This window comes from Leptinotarsa decemlineata, unplaced genomic scaffold (genome assembly GCF_025532065.1).
Source record: "Leptinotarsa decemlineata unplaced genomic scaffold, Ldec_3_MD MMD2_tig00026358_RagTag_RagTag, whole genome shotgun sequence".
NCBI classification, from domain to species: domain Eukaryota; kingdom Metazoa; phylum Arthropoda; class Insecta; order Coleoptera; family Chrysomelidae; genus Leptinotarsa; species Leptinotarsa decemlineata.
The window spans coordinates 11,236,134-11,260,337 of NW_027412703.1; the positions used below are offsets into that span (position 1 = coordinate 11,236,134).

Consider the following 24,204-nt stretch of genomic DNA (forward strand, 5'->3'; position numbering starts at 1 on the left):
AACTATAACAACTGAACCGCATATAAAAGTGGTAGGTAATAATGCTAATGTGAAGGTGGCCTATCGTATGTGGGATCTTTATAAATTACCCACACTTCGTGATACAGCCTCAGATATATGAAGCCTGGAGATAACCAATAGTCTGGAAAGACCTTGATACATCATTGTCAGCTCCCAAAACACCGACCAATCCGAGAGTGTATCAAAGGATGTAACAAAATTCATACATGCATAATGTTCATTTGAATTTGAACTCTGAAGTATACCCATATGAGCGTTGGATTCTGGATTTCGAGAAGAAATTTACTCATCAGCTTATTATGCATGAACCAACCTGCTATGAAGTCATCACTGTCGAAATCAAAATAGAGTCAAGTTCCCAGCACACACTAAAGTATATACACTCATCCTTCACGATGCTGTTTTGTCTTATAAAGCCCATAATGGCTCTGTTTGACTATGATAAGATTGCCATGTGAATGTTTGATAATAATAAATAAAACAATAATTCTATTCAAATTGTGTTGATAATATTAACATGTAAATGCTCTATTAATGAATAAAATAATCAATAATTGTTGTGTCCTATTATAATTATTGATCATCCGAATATGGTTTTATTCCTGATACAAATTATTTATACATCATATTCCCCACTCATGTTACAAGTGTGTCGAGTGCTGCGTGAAAGAGGCCCATCGGTTGGAATATCAAAGCCGAAGGAATGTTATCGGCCTTCAAAGTCAAATCATTAAACGTCGAAATGAGTTGTGGGCTTGCAATGTCATAGACAAAGAGTCGAAAGGGAGTAACCATCTAACCTTGAGCCTATGGGGAGTCCCACCTGATCATTCAAAATCATCTCAAGGTCGGTGGTTGGTGGAATGTAGTTGATGGAATGCTACCTCTGATAGATGGGAAGGTTAATTTTCGGGAAGCAACGAATTTTACGGAGGCAGTCAATTTTCTAGTTGCTCGTAAAAGCTGCCCAAATTTCAATAATACAACAGCGGTGAATAAGAGTATACTTTTAACGAGTAGTATTCTATTCGACCTACACAAGTTGAATGCCTAACCGCCGAACTTCGAGCACAAGAAAGGAAGGTACACGATTCAAATTCATGTGACATTACGAGTAGTGGTGGTGTGTCATAAGCTAATTTAAAAATCGTGTTGGTGTGGGGGAATGTTGAATTATATCATAGACGAAGGATATAGCGCTGCTGCCGCTCTACTGCCCATCATGATGTGCTCAATATTTAAGCTCAAACTTCACAAGGTCACTTGAGGGCGATTTTCAAGGTTGAGAAGGGATTTGATCTTGAATGACCTTGATGAAAATCAAGCTTGAATGAAAAGTGTGACCTTGAATTCCTTCAACATAGCTTATCAAGTTCACATGGCGCAGTTTCAGTCATATGTAATCTGAAAGTTACTTAGTCAAGGTCGTATGAAGTGGTCGCAGTTCAAGTGGTGGGGGAGGTCTTTGGATTGGTATAAATCAACCACTGTCAGATTTGTTCTTCAAGAACTCTTGAGGCCTGCAAAGCATTTGTGGTTCAGAGTTACACCACTGATGAGACCAACGGCGGATCAATACAGCGCTGTCTGGTGTTAGATCATAAATGCGTTGTGTTTGGGTTCTAGTTTTCAACAAGAATAGATTCCATCATATTAGCTTAGTTAAAATGATATAGGTACGGCGGTTCTGCGATTTTGGACTATTGCTTACCAAATTTAGAAATCTATCTCATGATGAATTTTGTATTTGCTCCAATTAAAAAAAAGTTATCAATATTATTTCTTTATTATGATTCTTTCATAAATTATTCATATAATATATGTGATTTAGAGCACATGGGAAACGGATTAATTAGACAATTAATATCAGATAAATCAAAGAATTATTTGGTAATTATTAGCGACAACATGGCAAAAGCAACAACCCATCTTAAATATATAGGTGAGTAAATAAATAAGCGGAGATAAAATAATGCAATATAAACTCATACAAAAACTACTTAAAAACAGCTGGACAGACGAAAGATAAAAAATGTATAGAAATATCTCTTTTTATAACGATTAACTTAGAGTTTTTTTTCTCTAGATGCTAGACCATTACATTTTCTAATCACAGTGGAAAATTAACAAATCCATAAATATTTTAAGCACCACAGTGTATCTACCTATGATATTCAATAAAAACTACCTAAATAATTAGACAAAAACAAAATAAATTTACATTTACTCTATATAATTCAAGAAATAATGTTTGTACCCAGTATGAGATTTGCTTAAAAATATTTGTAACATTATTTATAAATTTGTTCAGAAATGTATCTTTTATCCTGAGTAGGTACAATAGTTCCTATTATTAATACCTATATTTCTTCATCCTTGAAACGTCGGTAAATGGACTGTACATAAGTGAAAACACATTTCCAGTCAGGCTTTCTAGTTTCCATCATGTCATCCACGTCAAGCAGAGGGAAAATATCCGCCTTTTCACTGAAACATAGATGAACTAAAATTACGAAAAAGATTGAGAACATTAGACTAGTTGAACAATTACTTTTGGATTCAATACAAAATATTAATATTCAGCATGAAATCATACACTTAAAAATTAAACTTACTCGGCAACCTTGAAGGCAAGTTCAAAATTATGTCTTCGATCTTTTGGCGTTAATGTATGATAGTCGAAAGCGTCTGGCAGAAAATGGTGGATGAGAGCACAAAATGCCAATCCGTCCGCCCAGCTGGTCGAGAAGTTGTCTAGTTGTACGTTCTAAAAAAACATACATGAATTTACAAATTTCATATTTACAGGCCTTTTTCAATCGATAAAATTCAAGCGGATTCACTTCCAGGTGCCAACCACCACATATGGCTTTAACCAGAAGACTTTGTGTTTATAAGGAGACAAATAACATATCCAGACAGCTATAGCTATCTGCGTGACATCCGAGTCCTGGAATTAAATATAACGAGTGATGAATACGACAAAAATAAAAATCACGGACTATGACTCAAATAATTTTTTTTTGCTTTTTTGCAAGCTGCAGTAGGTACGTTCCTAGCTATTGGCCTCATCTTTATTACCAACCACAATTCATCAAATGATATTGAAAAAAATATTCGGTCATTTTATAAGGTGAAACTGGAATTTCTGGCGTAGCATAAATCCAAAACTATCACTTTTCTCAAATACCAGAACTCATTTCGACGCACGTTTCTCCAACCAAGATAGGAATGAATAAAACTAATTGAATTAGTTTTCGATCTATCGAAAACTAATTGAATTGGATTTTATCTAGATCTCCTCAAGATGCCAACTAGGTTGGTGGAACGCGCGTCGCGAAGGGTATAACAGCTCTGGTGATTGGAAAATGTGCATGTTTTGGATTTACTCTACGCCAGAGGTTCAAGTTTCACAGGATTATTTAGCCAAAGACAAAGTAGAAACTGCATTTCTCACAATAATATTAAACACATGTAATTGTTCTGCATTTATTCTACGTCAAAGGTTCAAGTTTCACAAGATTTATTCAGTCAGAGATAAAGTAGAAACTTTATTTCTCGTAATAATTTCTAACAGGCAGATTGGGCGACGACAAACCTGTTGTTTGTTGTATGCTTCAGGTTAGTTCGAGGAATGATACTCTGAAGGAATTTGATTTTCAATTATCGGAAATCATCGACTTTATGTTGATGTAATACACTACCTTTCACTGACGAGTGGCCAAACAGCCCGAAACCAGTCTGCAAGTGTGTTTCAATAGTTGAAAATATATTGGGGCAGTTGTATCGCCAACAGCATATGCAGAAATAACTTTTGTGAAGAATCCTGCACTGACACCTGTCGAATATAATTTAACGCCCTTCGTGGTATTAGCCAGGGGAGTAGTTGTTTTCTGAAAGGTGTCAGTCCATTAACCTACAGTGTAGGGAGTTGAGACTGGCCTGAACGAATTGTTCTTTTAGATGATTTGATTTATAGTCAGTCTTCAATTATGCCCAATGACTATATGTGAAAAATAATAGTATAATTACCATTGAATAATATTAATTTATTGTGAGCATGCTAGATAGCGAAATGAACAAAATTTAATTGTATTGTTCCGTTTTTTCTCGTGGGCATGATTTATAACAGTATATTCGTTGAACTTGTCCAAAATTTATGCCAAACTTATAGATTCATAACAAATAATTACAGAAAAATAATTTATTCCCTTTACATATCATGACAAAAGCGTCGCTATACGCATTTTTTATTCTGTATTTCATGAAATGATATTTTTGAAAAACTATTCAGAGAAAAAGTAGTATTTTCTGAAACGATATTGAGATTGAACGATTATAAAAAGTATTTTCTTGTTAACGGGTTCATATACACTTCCATAATGAAATAAAAACAACAATAAAAATTAATTAGCGCTCCGGGGCGACTTCATTGATTCCAGTGGCGTATTTGCTTTTTCAGCTGCAGAAAAACCCGGAAAAACCTGCAGCACCACATCATCTGAAGATCTTGATCTAACAATGTCCTCTCTCTTATGTAACAAAATGTAGGGTGTCTCCAGAGGCTCCAATAAATTCAATACATCGCCAGAACACTTCGTGACACGACTATCGTCAAACTTAAACCAGTCCGTTTCTTCTTTGACCAAGGCGTAATAATGATCAAATTCAACGCCAGAACCACAGTGAACAATGACTGCATGAATATTATAATAGTGGTCTGCTAGGTTGAAATGTTCATCTATTTCGAACCTTCCAAAGAGTTTCTTGCTTCCGTTAGAGGTTGAGTCTTGTTTCAAAATCATCAGTGTTATTAATAGATTGGCTGGAGCCTCAGCTATACTTGTTTCCTTATAACAGTCAGTTAGTTTGGCGCATGTTTGACTATACAGTCGATCAACACCTGTTAAAAATTCCATTTTCAGATGATTTAATAATAAGCTTTGCACGGACTGGTTATTACTCGTATTAGGAAAAGCTAGATGAAGTTCCAGAAATTCAAATAAGTTTTCGGTACTTCTTGAACATTTACCACAAAGTAAACAAGTAAGGATTTTTCCAGCAAAAGATTTACAAACACAAGACGAGATGGGCTGTACGGAATCAGTCCAGAGCGGTCAGGAGTATTGATTTTGCTATTGTTTTGCTCACGAAGAGTATTCAACAAGAACCCCAAGAATTCGGAACAATCCTCTTGTTGTCCTAACGAGTATCTAGTGGACTTCAAAGACTCCAGGAAATCGTTTGGAGGGAAAGATGATACCTTCTTACGAAACTGCAGCTGCATGAACAGGTGTTTGAGTTTGATGAATAAGTAGGAAACATTCCCGTTCTCGTTCGTCATTAAAACTTCATTCTTGAAATTCTTCGTCATGAACAACACTTGTAAAATGCTATTCATGTAACAAGTGTTTCCTAAATTATCCAATCCAATTTTCTTCTCTAGATTTTCAGGACAACTATCTACTGATTCGTAAGGAAGAACATGTTTCACATAATCTCCATAAGAACCATTTCTCAAGCTGCGATCGATCCTTCCAAGTGAAGAAGGGTTTCGTAGAGGGATCGATTCGGCTCTTGCTTCATGAAGCTCTTCCACTGTAAGGGAACCAGTTCTACGAGGACTGCAACTCATTTTTTGGGGGAAAGAATGACCTGAGTCCACTGACCGCACTGAAAAAGAAGAATTGACCTTGATAGGAGACTGATGAATATCCACATATCTCGGCTTGTTTCGAAGAGGTTTCAGTTCCGTACTGAAATTAGGGCAATGCATGATCTCATCAAAATTATGTGCAGGAGGAATAGTTCCAAGTACTGAAGCAGCATTGCCACGTTGAATAGCAATACTAATTCTTTCTATCAAAAAAGAGGTAGAACGGTGATCTTTCGTTGCTTGGCCTATTCTCCTTCCGAGTTCATGAACGAATAACAGAGACTCCGGGCCATAAACACCAAAAGTTTCAAGCGCTACTGGATGAAACAGATAGTTGTTTCCAAGATTTTGGTATTTTTTTCTTTTCAATTTCTCGCCAGACAATGCTGCAGTTCCAGCAGACTTGGAACTTTCGGCTAGATGGGAAGCCGCGACCGTGTCAACACAAGTAAAGTCCCATACCACAGGTTTACCGTATTTCCATGGTATGAGAGACATACCATCTGGTCGTTTACCATCATCTCGACTGGTACCTAAGGGTTCCAGAATTGCCGGAATATCCGCTGACAACATAGCTCGTTTCAATATGTCGTTCACTTGGTGATGTCGAGATGTACGCCTTGCACTTCTCCTGCTAGTCAAACCATGTGTACCTTTCTCATCAACTATACTACCACAAACACAACTATGAGAAACACAAATAGATGAACCCATCCTAAGTCCTACTGCTATTCTGAAAGATTCTTCGTCTAATAGTGTTCCAAGAGATGCAATAGGTAAAGCATTCAGCCAAGCACCCGATTCCTTGATCATTGCTGCTTTCAGACGAGCCTCATCGTATATACTTGTAGATTTCAGAAATTTATCAGTTATAATGTTCAGAAGAGGTCGGTCCCATACACTTTGTATTATCTTTTTATCTGTAGGAGGAGCAATATTAGTTGCAGCATGCCAAAGTGATTCACCTTCAGAATAAAAAACGTCTTTGATATTGATAAATATGGAAGGAAGGATGGAATCGATAAGATCGGAAACACTATTGACTGATGACAGAAACGCTGGTAAAGCTAAGGAAGAAGCCGAACGTAGCCCTAATCTGCCAAGGTTTACAGGAAGAGTTGCTTGGAGCCATGAATCATTATTGAAATGATTGTTTGTAACATATTCCGTCGTGTGGCGGAGTAAATTATCAAATTCGTCAAGCTCTAACTGACTTGACCAAGTGGGGGAACATCTGAGGGCGTACATGAGTTTTGGAATCGCCAAACAATTTTTCAAAAGAAAAAATGCAACGTGTTTTGGAAGTTCATTCAATCTGGTGGTCAGCTATTTGAGTGATTCCCGTTTTTCTAGAAGATGTTCTGAAAATGAATCTTTAGAGAGAGGAGCACCCAGAAGACTCCATTTAGACTTTTCCAAAATTCTTATGCCAGGAGCCAATTTCGAAATGGATTCGGAAATATTATTCGGAGTTGAAATAGTAATCAACTCGCATTTTTCAAAATTTAGTTCAAGTCCAAGATGTTTTGAATAATCAATGATTTTTTCTAAATCCTTTGAAACACTGTTTTCATCGCCAATGATTGAGCCATTGTCCAAATACCAACAATTAAATTCGGATGATAAGCTTCTAGTGAGTTCGTTGATGGTCAGACAAAAAAGAGCAGGTCCTAAGGGATCACCTTGTTGAACACCTCTCTCAGACAGAATCAGATGTTCACCAAAACCCAAATAGGAAGCTGATTTATAACATTGACTTGAGAAGGGATATAATCCTGGAAACGAATCTTTAACCTTACGAAGCATGATGTTTCTATCAATCATGTTGAATGCATTTTTGAAGTCTATTTTCAGGAAAATTTTTGAATCGGAATTTGGATGAAGATTAATATATCAACGAGCAGCATGAGCAACAGCTTCACATCCACCTGCAGTACCGAAACCAAACTGTAGTGATCCTAGTTCGTCTTTAATCCTCATACAACCAAGTTTAGCTACCAATCGACGATAAAAGGTACCGACGGCAATCGGTCTTACTCCTCCATCCTTTTTCCGAAGAGCACACAGTGAAGCGCCAAAAAGTATAGGACAAATTTCTGGAGAAACCCTACCAGTAAAAATGAAGTTACATAATTTTGTAACAGAAGAAAGAAGTTTCTGTCCTGAATTTCCAGAGCTGTGTGACTAATGAGGTCTTGCATATGACTAGGGCGGAAAGAATCCAAACCACCAGCAGAACCAGAACGAAAAGATTTAATTGCCTCCGATACTTCATGTTCTGAAAATTGGAACATCGGAAACTCTGAAAAATCGTGTGGTAGTTGCGAATCCAGAGAATGTGTGGAGGAATCTGATCGAGGGTGTTTTGATCGGAGAACTGAAAGTGTGAATTCATCGTATTCGGCCAACGTATCACTTGAGCTCAAGATTCTGATAGCTGACCTAATGTCACCATTAGCTATTTTACTCAAAACAAGCTTAGAAAAGTTTTGGTTATATTTCCTTTTATCGATTTGTTTATCTTGTTATAATCAATTTTTAATAATAATAATTTATTGTGAGTATGAAACTGAAATTACCGTTAGAAAAATTCAGGTGGGTATGAATGAATATTTGCAGTAAAATTTTTTTCGTAAAAGACTCATGATTTCTTGAGAAAGAAAAGGTGAAACTGGAACCTCTGGCGGTGAATAAATCCAAAACAAGCACTTTTCTCAATCACCACAATTGCATTATTCTTCTCGACACGAGTTTTACCAACCAAGTTGGAGTCTTCAGGAGTTGCTTATTTTGGATACATTGAAAAATGTAAAACATAATTTTTTTCACTTTAGCTACTTAATTCAATAGTTATTGAAACTAAAGATGCAAATTTCAATAATTTCCGCATAAATTTGGGTGGATTAGGATACATTCAAAAGACAGTTTATGAACAAAAACGCCCTCAAATCGAACAAAGAAATAGGAAAGTTTTTATCATTCACGACTATATATTTATTTATGTATAAACAAATTCTTCGGAACATACGATATAGTGTTCGATAAACTGTGAATAAGCTATTTCAAGATTTTCATGTTACTATATTTCTAAAGAAAGATTTGTAAACATTTTTAACTCACATCAAATTACTGCAAACGAGGAATTGAAACTGGCGTTTACAATTGGGTAAAGCTTGATTAAAATATTCTCTGCCAATTTGATCTATATTCGCGAAACAAGAGTTCATCAACAAAAAAAGGCGTTTTAAAGACCGAGATAAAATATTTGTCCCATACGCTAGCGTGCTCCATGAGACAGATAATTTTGATAATCCTGTACAAACTGTACTTTCGTACCATAGATTTATTTAAATGAAATTCTGAGGTGATTATTTTCTTGATAGCAGGGTTAGAGGGATAGTTTCAGAAAGGGAGGTCGTCAAAATTCCCACTTTTATATTTTTTGAAAATAACTTGGAAACTATGTAGCAAAAAAATATCCATAAAATGAATTATTCTACACACAGTTTTTTACTATACATTTTTTCGCTGGGGTCAATACTCAATACTAAAGCATGGGAGGGAGGGACATGAGTCCAATCATGAGTTCGGAATCATTCATTTACAGAAGAAAGGTCTGAAAATATGAAAATTAATAAATCACAAAAATTTTCAATATCTCATGAACAATCGAATTGATTTGAGCTTGCTTTCACCAGTTATTCATACTTAGTTTCTCATTGAATATTCACTATGTGATAATCATTAACTCTTGAGCAGATTTTACTAGAACTTAGTTTGGCAGCTATGATATATAATTTGTCATCAGAGGATAACTCAACTTTTGACGTCACAATGTCATAGACGGTGGTTTCCTTCTCCTGAAACCATGCTCCTCTACTTAATCTCTTTGCGAGTAGTATATTGCCTACAAGCCAAGACACTATAGTGACAGTTGTGCTGTGATTTTAGTTAGTTAGTTGGTTGAAGTAATGTGGACATCAACTTTCACCAAAAAATCATCAGTTCAGTAGAAACATTTTTTCGCAAATGAAAAGATAAAATGAGACTTATCGACTTCCTAACCAAAAAAATAATAGAGCAGAGCTGAAAACCTTCGCTATTGCAGGGGATGCGGATTTGCATCGCAAGGAATGTATTGGAGAAAGCACTTCTGTATCCTGAAGTAGCTTTCAATGATAGTTGATGTTTTGGCACCAAATGGTTCTCTGTGTACAGCTTTTAACAGTTTTCCTTTGCTGACCCTCCTTTTTTTGGACGCGAAACCACCTTCGCAATTTTTGGGAAGAGTAAATGCGGAATGGTCAAACTATTGACTGTGGACTCTAGCCTCAAGAGAGGAATCGTCCAGAAATTCTTGAATGCCGTATTGTTACCAAGGAGATTATAATGCCTCAAAAAACATTTTTCTTGGCCAATTTTCAAGCGCTTCGAGGCACAACAGATATTAACAATCTGAGGTACAATGCCTTCGGTGAAGCCAAAGTCTGACTCCGAGAAGCCGCTGGAGAGCACTCCTCTGGGAGTGATCTCTCAGTACCATGCTTAGGCCAAAGTACATAATAAAATGCCGGTTACTTAACATTTCGAATAATCAATGCTGGTGATCTCAATACTTTTTTAATACTTCTAATCACCGTGTTGAGAATCACACGTTAAAAGGTAGTCCTTAGCTCGTACAAGTTTCTCAACTTCTGAGAGTTGTTGTTCCTATGGGGGCGACAGCTGATTAACGGAAAAACAGATTTTAAACAGTTTTTTTTTAAACAGATACAACAGTGACTGAGCAACCCCCTACCACAAACACAATGTGGCTGGGCAATAGGAAAAGATGAAATATTACCTATTCCCAGCACCACTAATGATCCTGTGGCATTGGACGACACTCTTGACATTTTGCCACTACACAACTAGGTGTGATGTATGGTGCGGCAGTCGAAAAGCAGGTATTTTCGCGACGTCGTCAAGTATTCATACTGAGTTATTTTGAGAAATTTTTATTTTGTTCAGATAAAACTCGATTTTTAAGCTCTTTCCCATTTTCCTCCCCAATATCTCATCGAGTACTGGTCTTAGCAAAAAGTGTATGGACATGCTTTCGCTAGATGCCATAGTTTTCGAGTTATTTGCAAATGATGTGAGATACTTTTGGCGACATCTTCCTCCTCGTAGAAACATCCCTAATCACCAAAACTTTTGGTATGTTACTTTTACTTACACCTGTATCAATTTTCGCTTCTTCACTATTTATTACAGTGATTTGGCACTCGTTGATTAGAATAAATATAGGGCAATACAATTTTGAATGTTAACAAAGTACTCAGCCAACTGATAGCAATAACACGATAACTGCAGGCAAGAAACCAATCACTCGTGTATAAGAAACTTTAGAAAATACTCAGTCAACTGTTAACAGTCCCGATAATAATTGTACAGTAGACCTTGATCACGAAAGCCTGCTTCAAGTTCTGACTGTATTTTATAGAATATGTGAATATGAAAGCATATGTATTTTTTAAATTACACTCCTAATGAATTAGTTATTGGCAGGAGCGAAATTGATAAAAATATAGGAAAGGGAATGAACAAAGACATAAAAACACAGGTAAGGTTTTCAGAAATATTTCACCAGGTTTCGATTATTTGTATTCATACAATTTACTCATTGACAGAACCGTACCTTTCATGTAGGTACATTTTTCATCAACAATGATTTCAAATATTGAAAAAAAATGTAGCTTTGAATTTTTTCAGTTTGTAGCATTCAATACTTTAGGTATATGTCCGAACTAAGAACAAACATTTTCAATCTGCTATATCAAAAATATTCACAAATCACTATCATTTGAATATTCCTATTATTGATTTCACTTCTGAAAGTTTCCATTTTAATAATAAAAACAAACTAATTATTATCTAAATACAAGTTTTTTATTCCAAAAACATTATTGGCTAGTTTATACACCAAACTTTGTCTTTTTATTTCGAAAAAGTTGTCATTGTAAATCTATGGAAGCAATCATACACCTACTTTCATTATACGGTGTTGTATGAATGCTTTCATTTATTTATATTCTGACAACTTTCTTAAAGTGAAAGTAGTAAAAAATCTGTTTCAAAATCTGTTTGTACGTTAACCAGCTGTCGCACCCCTATGAACGACAACCCTCAGAAGTCGAAACTTGTGCGAGCTAAGGACTAACGAGGTCTAACCTTTTAACGTGTGATTCCTGCCGATGTATAAATAAGAAACATCTGAAAGATTCACCTCTAAGAGATATCTTGCCAATATGTCTATCGGATATAATTCAACATACAGCGTAGTATTAGCCGGGTAAGTATGTGTTTTCCGGCAGGCATTTACCAGAACGTACTGTGTAGGTACGTTGGGAGAGATTGATATTTCGAAATTCTATTTCGAAATATTTATTTTCTTATTCATATCTATCTCTCCTCGATAAAGTCTTCAGATTCATATTTGGTGCATGAACCAGCCATTAGTCAGTGGAATGAATAAATTAAAAATAAATTAAAAATATTAATTAATCCAATTTCAAAATGATAGGTATTTTGGTTAAAGTGGCGTAGGGTTAATGAATATCAACAAAACAATAACATTTTCAGTGTAATTTTTAGTGGTTATTTACATAATAAATCAAGAAGCAAATTCAAAAACAACACCAAAACCTCATACCTCGTACTCCTTAGTCTTCATTTTACACCAATACAAGAGGCGATCTTTGATGGTGCTCGCGGATTGGCTCACGGCCGGATCAGTGAATTTAAAAAGGGGGCCACTGCCGAAGGGGGTCTTTGGGGTACCTGGGGTACTGTTGACCAAGCCAAGCAAGAATTAGCAGGAAGTCGTTCATCAAGCAACAAGCAAAATATATACATTTATGGTTGGAACCTACATTTTGGGAAGCAATATCTGAGAGTGAGTATTAAAGTGTGTAGGAAAGGGAAAAGCATAGAGTGGATGGTGCACATGTTAGGTATTGTTGTGTTACTTTGGGATGAAAATCAATTAACCCTAAGACGGTATCTTACATAAATGCTTTTTTATTGCATGCGATATCATATCGAAATTTACATCTTTTGTTGATTTGAATAGATACTTGATGAGTTATTTGAATTGAAAAGAACTATCATTTTTTATTATTATGAAATTATTTTGTTGAAATTGAACTGAATACATGATTTTCTGATTTTAGAATAACAGCTTTCAGAGGTTTCTTATTATTGCAGTATTTCAGAGTCAATTTAAAAAATGAGAGGAAAATGTCACAGATATATCTGCTTCAAACTGGGAATAATTCAGAGAATAGTTCCTATCCAATAACGATGTTACAAAAATTGTTTAGAAATATTGTTTTCCTATTTACAATTCTGTTCATGAAGTCGTTGACGGCATTTGAAAATTTTATTTTCGAAATTCGAAGTAACGTACAATCTATAACGAAGTGTTCATCTTCCGGGTATATTGATTTTCAACAAAATATTAGGAGTTCGACAAATTCTTTTCAAGTTTCAGACCTAAAAGAGAACCGACATCATTTGACCGCGATTATTTTGTCTGTATATTCTTGAGCGTAATGGGCCATACCTTAAACATACACTTCATCGACCGTACTATTGTCAGTTTTGATCCGTTTTCAGCGAGCTGAGCTAAACGAGAGTGGCTTATATTATTTTTCACTACTGAATTATTTCTAACGTGTCGGAGTAGCAATTGCAACCATTTATGAACCATTACCACCAACTTTTTCAATAGTTTGTAGTTGGGCTGTGTCTGAGTGTCAAATTTTATGACAAACTCAATTGTGAAAACCGCATATCGATATCTATCATCGTTTCTGAGTTACAGCATGTTTTTCGAAAATGTGAATTTTTGAAAAGTTGCTGTAACTTCTTTCCAGTCAGAAAAATCTTGTTTCTATGAAAACATGAAAGCACTTTTTACGTAATATCAATGGTGTGAATGAGATATCAAAAGTTATTGATGGAAAACTATTTTTTCAATGAGACACCCTGTATTTTCCTGCATATTTCGATTGAGCTTAAAATTACCTTTCAAAAATTCAGCACACTTGATGTTTTGCTAGAATCATCTTTGAAATTCAGAGCTTTTAGGTTTTTTCATGTAGACTTTAGAACGCACATTTTGTTCAAGTAGGCTTTGGACAATGTGTCGTTAACACAGAATGCAAATCTTTACTGGAAGGTTTCAAATTTTTGATTTAAGCAATGAAGACGCTCTTCAATTAGTGGTTTGAGAAATGGGATATGATAATTTGTTTCATGGGGGAAAATGCAGAAGCAGCAAGCAATTTGTATCACGAGAGGTATCCTGAGACAAGACAACCTTTTAGATGGTGGTCAATTTGAAAAGAAAAGGCTAAAATTATATGAATCAAATAGAAATAAGAAGTAGAAAGAAATAGTCGTTGTAGGAGCTGTTGACGTCAACGCGAAATTTGAAAATATCAACAAGCCTACCGAGAACTAACGTTACGAGGATTTTGAAAGAACACAAATTCAAACCATACAGGACCAGAAGAGTTCATCAACTCAGACCAGGAGTTGTTCGAGGTGTGCCAGTGGTTCCTGGCACACCTCGAAATTCACTGTTTGAGAACTCTTCCATTTGGAGAACTGTGGAATAAACTTCATGATAACGTTTTTCCAAATGAATTCAATCTCCAGCGATTCAAATCCAAAGTGAATCGGTAGTTTTGCATAGACACCACTCTTAGAGCGCCTTGAGGATTTTTCTGTTTTGTCTTAAAAAAACGTTTTTCACTAAGGGCGTGATTTTTTGTTAAATTGTATTTGGACAGATGAAGCTTATGGACATTTACTTCTGGGGAAGGTTGAAAGATCTTGCCGACCAATTCTAGATACGAATAGGAAGTGGTAGTGATCTCACTTCTATTAAAAAAAATTTTGAACTGATTAATTCGGAAAAAAAAAGTTCAGAAAAGGTGTCGCCTGTTTGTAGGGGAAACTAGTAGACATTTCGATCACCTTCTCTGAAGAAATATATTCCATTTTTTGTTCTTTATCATTATTATAATTATTGTTGAAGTTTGATTTATTAGTAGTAAATATAGTATAAATTGTTATTTAGTTTTACTGAAACTATGCGTTTTGATTACTGCTGTAAAAAGATTTCTCAACATTTGATAGCTACTACTGAACAATTTCTTTATCGCCGCGTCGTCAAAAGCCTACTTGATCAAAATGTGCGTTTCAAAGCCCACATGAAAAAACCTAAAAGCTCTGTATTCCAAAGATGACTTCAGCAAAACATCAAGTGTGCTACATTTTTGGAAAGGTAATTTCAAGCTCTATCGAAATGTGTAGGAATATACAAGGTGTCTCACTAAAAAAATCCATCAATAGTTATTGATATCTCATTTTTCTAGGTACAAAACACAAGCACAACAGGAAAATCCTTGAGGCGCTCTCAGAGCGGTGTCTGTGCCAAAGTAGCGATTCACATAGGAACTGCTGAAAAACCGTTGTCAGGAAGTTTATTCCACCTAAACTGAGTAATTTCAAGCTCTATTGAAATGTGTAGGAATATACAAGGTGTCTCATTGAAAAAAATCCATCAATAGTTATTGATATCTCATTTTTCTAGATACAAAATACAAGCACAACAGGAAAATCCTTGAGGCGCTCTCAGAGCGGTGTCTGTGCCAAAGTAACGATTCACATAGGAATTGCTGAAAAACCGTTGTCAGGAAGTTTATTCCACCTAAACTGAGTTGAACCCCAAAACGATGAGCAGCCACAGTCCGTCGCGTATTTCTGATATGTACCGCTCTTGGTGGAATCAACTGTGCCAAGTCACTTGAACACGTCCCTTGAAAGTATCTAAAGAAGAGAGACAAGTCTCCAACCTTTCTTCGATGTTCCAGGCTATCAAGGTTGCAAGTTATGTTCGAGTCACCAATCATGCGGATGGCTCTTTTTTGGATGGAATCCAGCAACTTCAGGGTATGTTTGTGGGCAGCTCCATACATGAGAACAATACTCCAAAGATGATCTGATGTGAGCTTTATAAAGCATCAAAAGTTGCTGAGGTTTGTACAGTTTTCTGGTTCGGAACTGTGTTTCAAGATTTTGAGAAGCAGCCTTTGTAATTCCAGCGACATGATTGTGCCAAAACATATTGGTGTTCATTTCAACCCCCAAAAAAGCAGAAAGCGGAATTGTCTGACCTGACATTGTTATATCCGGTTCGGAGACATTTATCTTCTTGGAGAAAACCATTGCCCAGATTTTTGTGGTGCCTGGTTACTTTTCCCCCAATTCGATATTACTTCTAGATGAAGATGTGCCTCTGTAGCCGATGTCTTGTAATTCAAATGGAATGACGAGACAAGTGTGCTGTCGTCGGATTCTTCGTTTTTTCCAATAAGTCGATATACAATAAAAACAGGTTTGAAGACAATATGAATCCCTGTGGAACATCAGTGTTGATGGTGAAAGTATTCGAGAGATGTCGATCGAAGGCCACTTGCAGGGAACGTTCTTTCAGGAAGCTGAAGAGCCATACACGAAAATGATCCGACAAGCCATAGCATCGAAGTTTGGCCGGCAAACCCTCATGCCACACACGGTCAAAGACCTTAGAAATATCAAGCGCAACAGCTCTTGATTCTCCATGTTCTCGATTGCGCTATTCCAAATATGGGCTACGTACGACAGAAGGTCGCCTGTTGATATTTGATTCCGGAAGCCATATTGATAGCTTTCGGAAACAAAGATCGGGTTCAGGTTCAACCCATTATCAAGTATAAGACTGAAATGTGAAGTTGAAACTTGGTTATATCGGGAGTCTTCAGGTAAGATGTAAGGCCTGGGTGAACCAGGATGCCAACTTTAAAATTCAACACTGAAAATTCTAGGGGTTGTTAAACTCATAAATTCATGAGAGAAGACCTACATAAATCGAGTTGCCCGTTTGGGGGTATATATTTCTGGTTTTTAATTTATTTGTTAATTTCCATGACTACCAACAATTTTTTTCCCTTTATTACATATGTGTAAGATTTTGAGGTTATCTTGATTTATTTTGTGTTTCGATTCTTGAAGATGGTCGTACATTGTAGATTTTTTGTCCAAACAGACGTGTTCACGCAGCCTTATGTCAAAATTTCTACCGGTTTGGCCTGTATATACTGCAGAGCATTTGCCACACTCTATTCTATATATTTCGATTTTTTCATTCTATCACGTTTGGGTTTTGCACTAAACAGGGTTCTACCTAAATTATTATTATTTATGAAAGATACTAATATTTTGCATTTAGAGAAGTTATTTTGAATATTTTTTGAAAGTTTACCTGAGAAGTTGATGCTACTATACTTGACTATATTATGTTCTCGGCAGTTTGGGTATAATTTACTCAAAAGTGTTTTGTTAGTTTTACCTGGTATTAATCTTTTCTATTAAAAAAATTGGAACCTGATTGTTCACTGCAATTTGCTTAATTATTTTTAGTCCGTCTTAGAAATTATTTTCAGATAAAGGGATTGCGAAAGCTCTGTGTACCATCGACTTGAACGCGGATAACTTATGTGAGAATAGACTGAAAGAGTCAAAGTGAATTGTAGTCTGTGAACGTGTTTTTCCGCTAGATATTGAATTGAAATCCATTATTGACTTTCGAAATATTCAAAATCTAAGAAATTAAGCTCTTTGTTTTGTTCGATTTCTACTGTGAACTTAATTTTGGTATGCAGACTATTGAGAAAAATGTATTAATTTGTCTGTTTGAACAACCAAAACCAACCAGAACGTCATCAACATATCTGAACCAAAACACAATATGTTTCTGGGAAAGGGGGTTATTAAGGATGTGGGTATTTTCTAGTGTGTCCATGAAAATATCTGCCAGAATGGGATTTTAATGGTGAGCCCATAGGGTGACCTGAGATTTGCAGATGAAAATTATTCGTATATTCGGAGGAATTTTGTTTCAGACATGTATTATCTAATATGTATTTCACGAAGGGAAGACATTCGTCTGTTGGAAATAACTTCCATCCAAAAAAAGTCAACTTGGTATCAGTTTTTGATTCAGACTTGTGCAGAGTATCAAAGAAACTTCTGAAATATTTCAGTAAGCCTACGGAGAGTGTATTTTATCAAGGTTGTGTTTTGAAAAAATAAGTTTTTCACGCTATTGAAGTTTACCTAAAAAGTGCTTTGGAAATGTTTTTATAGGAACAAGAAATGTTTGAGAGGAAAAAAGTTACAGCAACATGCTGTAACTCAGAAACGGTGATAGATATCCATATGCGATTCTCACCATTAGTTTGTTATGACACAGCCATCAGTTCGCATCTATCTAGTTTGAAAACAGGAGTTTTGAAGTATTGTTCCCAAAGAAGTTATCGTTTTTAAGAAGAGCACGTGAAATGGAAAACTAACGATCTGCGTGTAGACACGCCCTAATTCTACAAACTTTATCTTGTAGTTAGGATACGTGGCACGGCCGTTTCTTTACTGCAGGAAATATTGTTACAAATTAACGCATAGTGAATATTGTATTCATGAGCCCATGGAAGGGTTTGTAGAGTTAAGATATATGTATATGGTATATGTATATATACGCTCTATCGCAAGGAGTTGGGCTCAGCATGAGACCTGATAACTTTTTTTGTAATGCGAGCAATATGAACTCATTTTGCCAATATTTTACGTGAATATATTTTTGATGGAATTTTAATTAAACAACAATTGCTGTATAGGTTCAAAAGGACAACAAGAAATGAGTTTAGGCTATTTCTTGAGGTTTTTATCATATCAATTTATAGTGACGAGAAGTTAAGAAATCACGCCATAGTTTTTTGTGAAACTATCAGAAACACCACCGACATTTTCCAAAGAATGTGTGAGTCTACAAGAAAAAGAGCAGAGTCAAACATTTTTGCAGGAAGTGGATATTTTCATACACTGCTTTAATTTTTGTTCATTCAAAATGGCTTTGTTTCAGCATAACTTCAATAATTCTACCGTTTCAAAAATAATCTTTCATTCTCTTAGCTTTTTTTTGTCAAAAACACTTTGTTTATATGGGTTTGAGAGTTATAAGATTTGAAATTTGACTACACAGTAGAAGAAAGTAATACAAATCATAAAATTATGGACCTACTACAAAACTTTCAAATAAATGTAAAAATTTTGTTTCAAGCACTTGCAAATATAATTGATCACCTTTCATATTTCTTTTCAATTCTTCAAAATGTGGTAAACTTATTCATAATAATAATGTAACAAATTATTTGAAAATATTAACAAATTGGGACTAATGCGCTGCAACCTAGGTATAAAAGTGAATAAGGTTGGTAAATAGGGTTCACTTTTCGTTGAGTTTGGAAAACTGGGTTTTTCCTCTTTTCTCGCCACTATTTGCCGAACTGATAACTTGTATTATATTTTTGAAATATTTATAATTGATTTTAATATTTATTTAACAAATTGGGAAATATGTGACACTTACGAAAGTGGGGATAGTAATCTCTTTTACTTTGTAAACATAACATTTTCCAAACGACAAATGCATTGAAAAATGACATCTATAAAATTTGTCAAACCAAAAAAAATCCATTAATGTTTAACTTTCTTTCGTCGATTTATATGTTCAATTCATTGTTTTTTTACTCATTTTTATTGCCCTGAAGAAGCTTCGCATTAGAAGCAAAAGCTTGGCAAAGTAAAGCAGAGTTTTGATTTTTTGACTGAGAGACACCGTTTATTTATTTAACTGAATATATATATATATATATATATATATATATATATATATATATATATATATATATATATATATATATATATATATATATATATATATATATTTATTTTGATTGATGCAACTAATTTTCCTTTATTTTGAGTATTTCAATATTAAATTCTACAAAAAGGATTTGAAGCTTTATATCTTCTATTAATTATCTGCGAGCGCTTTCGACAGTTGGCAGTACTGTCATCGTCTAGGCACTCCTCAAACTGAACTGGTCATCCTGTTGTCTGCTTCTTTATACGGTCAGAGCGTCTTAACTCAGGTATTTCAGGTACTTTGGGTAAATTTGCCTGTATTTGTTCTGCATCAGGTACTCTTCTTTGTGTTAGATATTCTCTAGGAATGTGTATGGTTTTGTTTAATATATTGAATATGGATGTTCAAGTGTTCCCAAATGTCCATGCGGTTTCCCTTGCTGACTTGTTTTATGAGTTTTATGTTCTCTGGTGGGGGGAAATTATGTTTGTTTTGTGTGGCGTGTGCATATCTGAGAACCTAAAACACCAAAACATAGACAAAACCTACATTAACCAAATGGAACACAGTCTAAATACAATACTTAATCAAAATTATTTTGAATCTGAAGAGAAAATTTATAAACAAACAGATGGACTAGCGATGGGATCCCCACTATCTAGCATTATATCCGAAATATACCTGCAAACCATAGATGAGAAAATCTTAACGATAATAAAAACACATGATGAAAAAGGAGAATGGTTCAGATACGTTGACGATGGACCGTACATATCACAAAACAATGGAATAAGAATAGAACAGATAGAAAAAAAATTAAAGAAATGAATCAAAAACTATGTTTCAGCATTGAGGAAGAACACAACTCAAAACCTAACTACCTGGACATAACCATAGGATATAACCACAACAAAACACAATTTCAAATGGCAATATACAGGAAACCTACACAAACAAGCTCCACCATACCCGCAAGTTCAAACCATCCATCATCACACAAAATGGCTGCCTATAACGCATTCATATATAGAATGTTAAGGATACCACTCAGCAATGAAGCCCGGAACGGAAAATCATATACCAAATAGCGAACGAAAACGGATACACCCAATAGACAATAGATAAACTAGAAAACAGAATCAAACAAAAAATACAGAACAAGGTTCAAGCCACCCCAACAGACAAAACAACACAACGATGGACAGCATTTACGTACGTAGGACACCAAACTAACAAACATCTTCAAACCACTGAACATCAACATCACATACAAGCCGAACACGAAGATAACACAAAAAATAAACAACTATGAAAAAGAAGAAGACAAAGACCAAAACGGGATATACAGTATACAATGCTCGGACTGCAACAATTTCTATATCGGCCAAACCAAGAAAAAACTGATCCAAAGGTACAATCAGCACAAAAAGGCCAGTTCAGTTTGAGGAGTGCCTAGAAGATGACAGTACTACCAACTGTCGAAATATAAATATATATATATATATATATATATAAATATATATATATATATATATATATATATATATATATATATATATATATATATATATATATATATATATATATATATATATATATATATATATATATATTTATATATATATATATATATATATATATATATATTGAAAGGTCAAATTTAGTTGACTGGTTATTATATAACTATAAATTATTTTTGAGTAGGGTATTTCAGTCAATATCTGCGGGATATGGAAACACTCTTTTTTGTTATTCAAGCTTTCGGAAATATATTTTTTTCCTTTATTAAGAATATCTACAAAATAAAGATCATGTGAATATTATACAGTAATAGATATGTTACAAAAACTCACCAAAGTTAGTATAAAATATAAAAAAAGGCATATACATCCAAACATAAAAACGAAAAGTCAAATGCAATATTTGACGTTGAAAATTTTGTTACAGCACCAGAGAAAATGTGATTATTACACATACAGTGAGATTTAAATGTAAGTGTAATTGAAAAATTATTAGTAATATGATATTGAAATTATTTGTTCAATTTTATTTATCAAAAGTTAAAATATAATTGTAAATTTGACTTGAATTTTGTATTTTTGATTTTTTGTTTGAATTATTATTATGTTTACTTATGTGAACCATTTCTAGAAAAAGACTTTTGAATTTATTATTTTCAACTGTTAAAATTTTAGTATTTTGATAATCCATAACATGATCTGAAGAGATAACATGTCCACAGCTAGTCCACAGGAACGTTTGTTTAGTCTGCAGTCACTTTTATGTGAAGTGATTCTTCCAGATAGATTACGATTGGTCTCATCAATGTAAATTGAATTACAAGAAGAACATGGAATACTATATATTTGTTACTGTAACATATCTATTACTGTATAATATTCACATGATCTTTATTTTGTAGATATTCTTGATAAAGGAAAACAATATATTTCCGAAAGCTTGAATAATAAAAAATTGTGTTTCCATAGCCCGCAGATTAATATTCGGGAGAGGTGCAATATGACATGCTAAATGTTGCCCCTTTCCTCTCATGCAGATCTACGACTTTGTAGGTACTTGTGGCAGATACCCAAAGGTATCGTGATACTCAGACGACTCCCACCCCGGAGTATGCTTGTGCAGTTGTTTCCTGGCTCTGTCTGCAGTTGGCGCAGTGGACATCCCACTGAATCAACTGCAGAGAGATTCCATGACTAGCTGGAATTATATTTGTTTGGTCGTACACTCAGACGGTTCACACCAATCTGAAGAGACCATGCCCGGTACCGATGATGGGGCAAACACCCCAAAACCGGTCTATCGGATGGTCGGATCGACCAAACGAATTTAATTTCTGCTTTTCATATATCGAACATCGTCAGTACCGTCAGGTTAGTTTCCCAAATTTCTGCAACCGCAGTTGTCGGCTGATTGGTCAAACCACCAACACTGACATAAAAACTTGGCAGGTTGACTTAGGTGTCACACCAATAGGTGGTTCCACTTATGTCTCGCTTGCGTTTATGCAGTTATTTTCATTAAGTACTTTTCTTGGTTGTTCACATTTTGTTGACTCGTTTGTCTTTCTGACAAACATCAGTTAAAAGGGGAAGGGAGCCAGGCTTCAACCTGAATGAACTCAAGATGGATTACGTCGTCACATTTTGTTTTCAATCAAAGACCGCTTGCCCGGTACTGACGATTCCCGATAGGCTGAAACAGCTGTAAACCGGTGGCTATTAAATTGAAATCAATATGGGAATGATCAAAATAGTACTTATCTGAAGTGATCTGCCGGTACTGATGATGAGTCTATTGATTGGTCGTACCAACCAAGTGAAATTAATCTTTGCTTTTCATTTGCAGGAAGAACATGCGACAAATCTTCCAGATGGAAGTCGTTGCACAGGTGCCTGATAGTTTTACTTCAGTTTTCTGCGCGGTATTAGCTGGGTTAGTTGTTCTCTTTTCGTCGGGTATCTGACACACGTACCTTCAAAATTGTAGGTCCACATCAGAGGCAAGGGGTAAGGAGTTATTCATCATGTAAATTGAGACATAAAAAACGATGAGAAGATGAGAACATAGGAAGTTTAATTTCTCATTTTTCAAAATGAATATTTCGAAATGAAATCTCGAAACATGATTATCTCACAAAGTATCCACTCCTTAGTGGGTACTTAGTGAGTAAATGCCTGCCGTGAAACAAAAACTTCCCCGGCTAACACCATGCTGAACATTGAATTATTCGATAGACTTTTATGCAAGACTTTTATGTAACCTCACAGAGGTTACTCTTGCAGATGTTCTTCGTTCACCGAACAGTAGGATCATGCTGGAATCAGTCGTATGATCACCTACAGACCGGTTTCGAGGTATTACCTCTTGGGTCGGATACTTCCTGCACTGATCTGTTCTGTTTTTCCGTTAATCAGCTGTCGCCCCCATACGAACGACAACTCTCAGAAATTGAGAAACTTTTGCGAGCTAAGGACTAACGAGGTCTTACCTTTTAACATGTGATTCCTAACACGGAGATGAGAGCTAATACCTTGAAACTGGTCTGTAGGTGGTCTAATCGACTGATTTCACCATGGTTCTGCTGCTGCTTGAACGAGATTCATCTGCAAGACTAACCTCTGTGAGGTATCTTGAATAAATGTCTGTCGAATATAATTCAATTCCAGCGTGGCATTAGCCGGGAAATTAGTTATTTTCTGGCAGGCACTTACCATAATCTACGATGTAGGTAGGAGAGATGAATGTTTCAAGATTCCATTTCAAAATATTAATTTTCTTATATGTATGTATTCCTCCTCGATACAGAAATCAAACTCATTTTGGTACATATGACAAAATACAATATTTGGGAAGTGTATTCAGAATTCAGAATTTTTTCGTTCATATGTTCAAAAATCTACGGTGCATGCATATGAATAAATTAGGTTTTGATAAAAATTATGAAATATATTAGGTACTTTACCTTGGTGGTGTATTGTTACTGTTTTGTTTGTCCAGTTGACGAAATTTGGTGAATGGTGATAATGGCTTTTTACTTATTTCTTGTTTAGTGGTCAATTTTGTTACTAAAACATAAATTACATAATAATAATCAATTTCGAACCTGATTTATTTGAGTGGTTACCTTGCGTGGTGGTAGTATGAGGCCCTTCAGAAAGTACGTTCTGAGTGGAAATAATATTTTCTGAAAAGAAAGGAAGGAAGTAAG

The 24,204-nt window shown here is 35.2% G+C and overlaps 1 protein-coding gene across 1 annotated transcript in view; it reads right to left on the bottom strand.

The window, feature by feature from the left end:
• Positions 1-1,788: 1,788 nt before the first annotated feature.
• LOC111508923 (uncharacterized) overlaps positions 1,789-24,204 on the bottom strand; it is a 167,125-nt gene continuing 144,709 nt past the window's right edge. The window contains 5 exon segments of the mRNA XM_074184679.1: positions 1,789-2,508; positions 2,637-2,788; positions 12,372-12,507; positions 23,959-24,061; positions 24,121-24,180. Of these exon segments, the coding sequence (XP_074040780.1) occupies positions 2,382-2,508; positions 2,637-2,788; positions 12,372-12,507; positions 23,959-24,061; positions 24,121-24,180 (578 nt within the window). The 3' untranslated portion in view covers positions 1,789-2,381.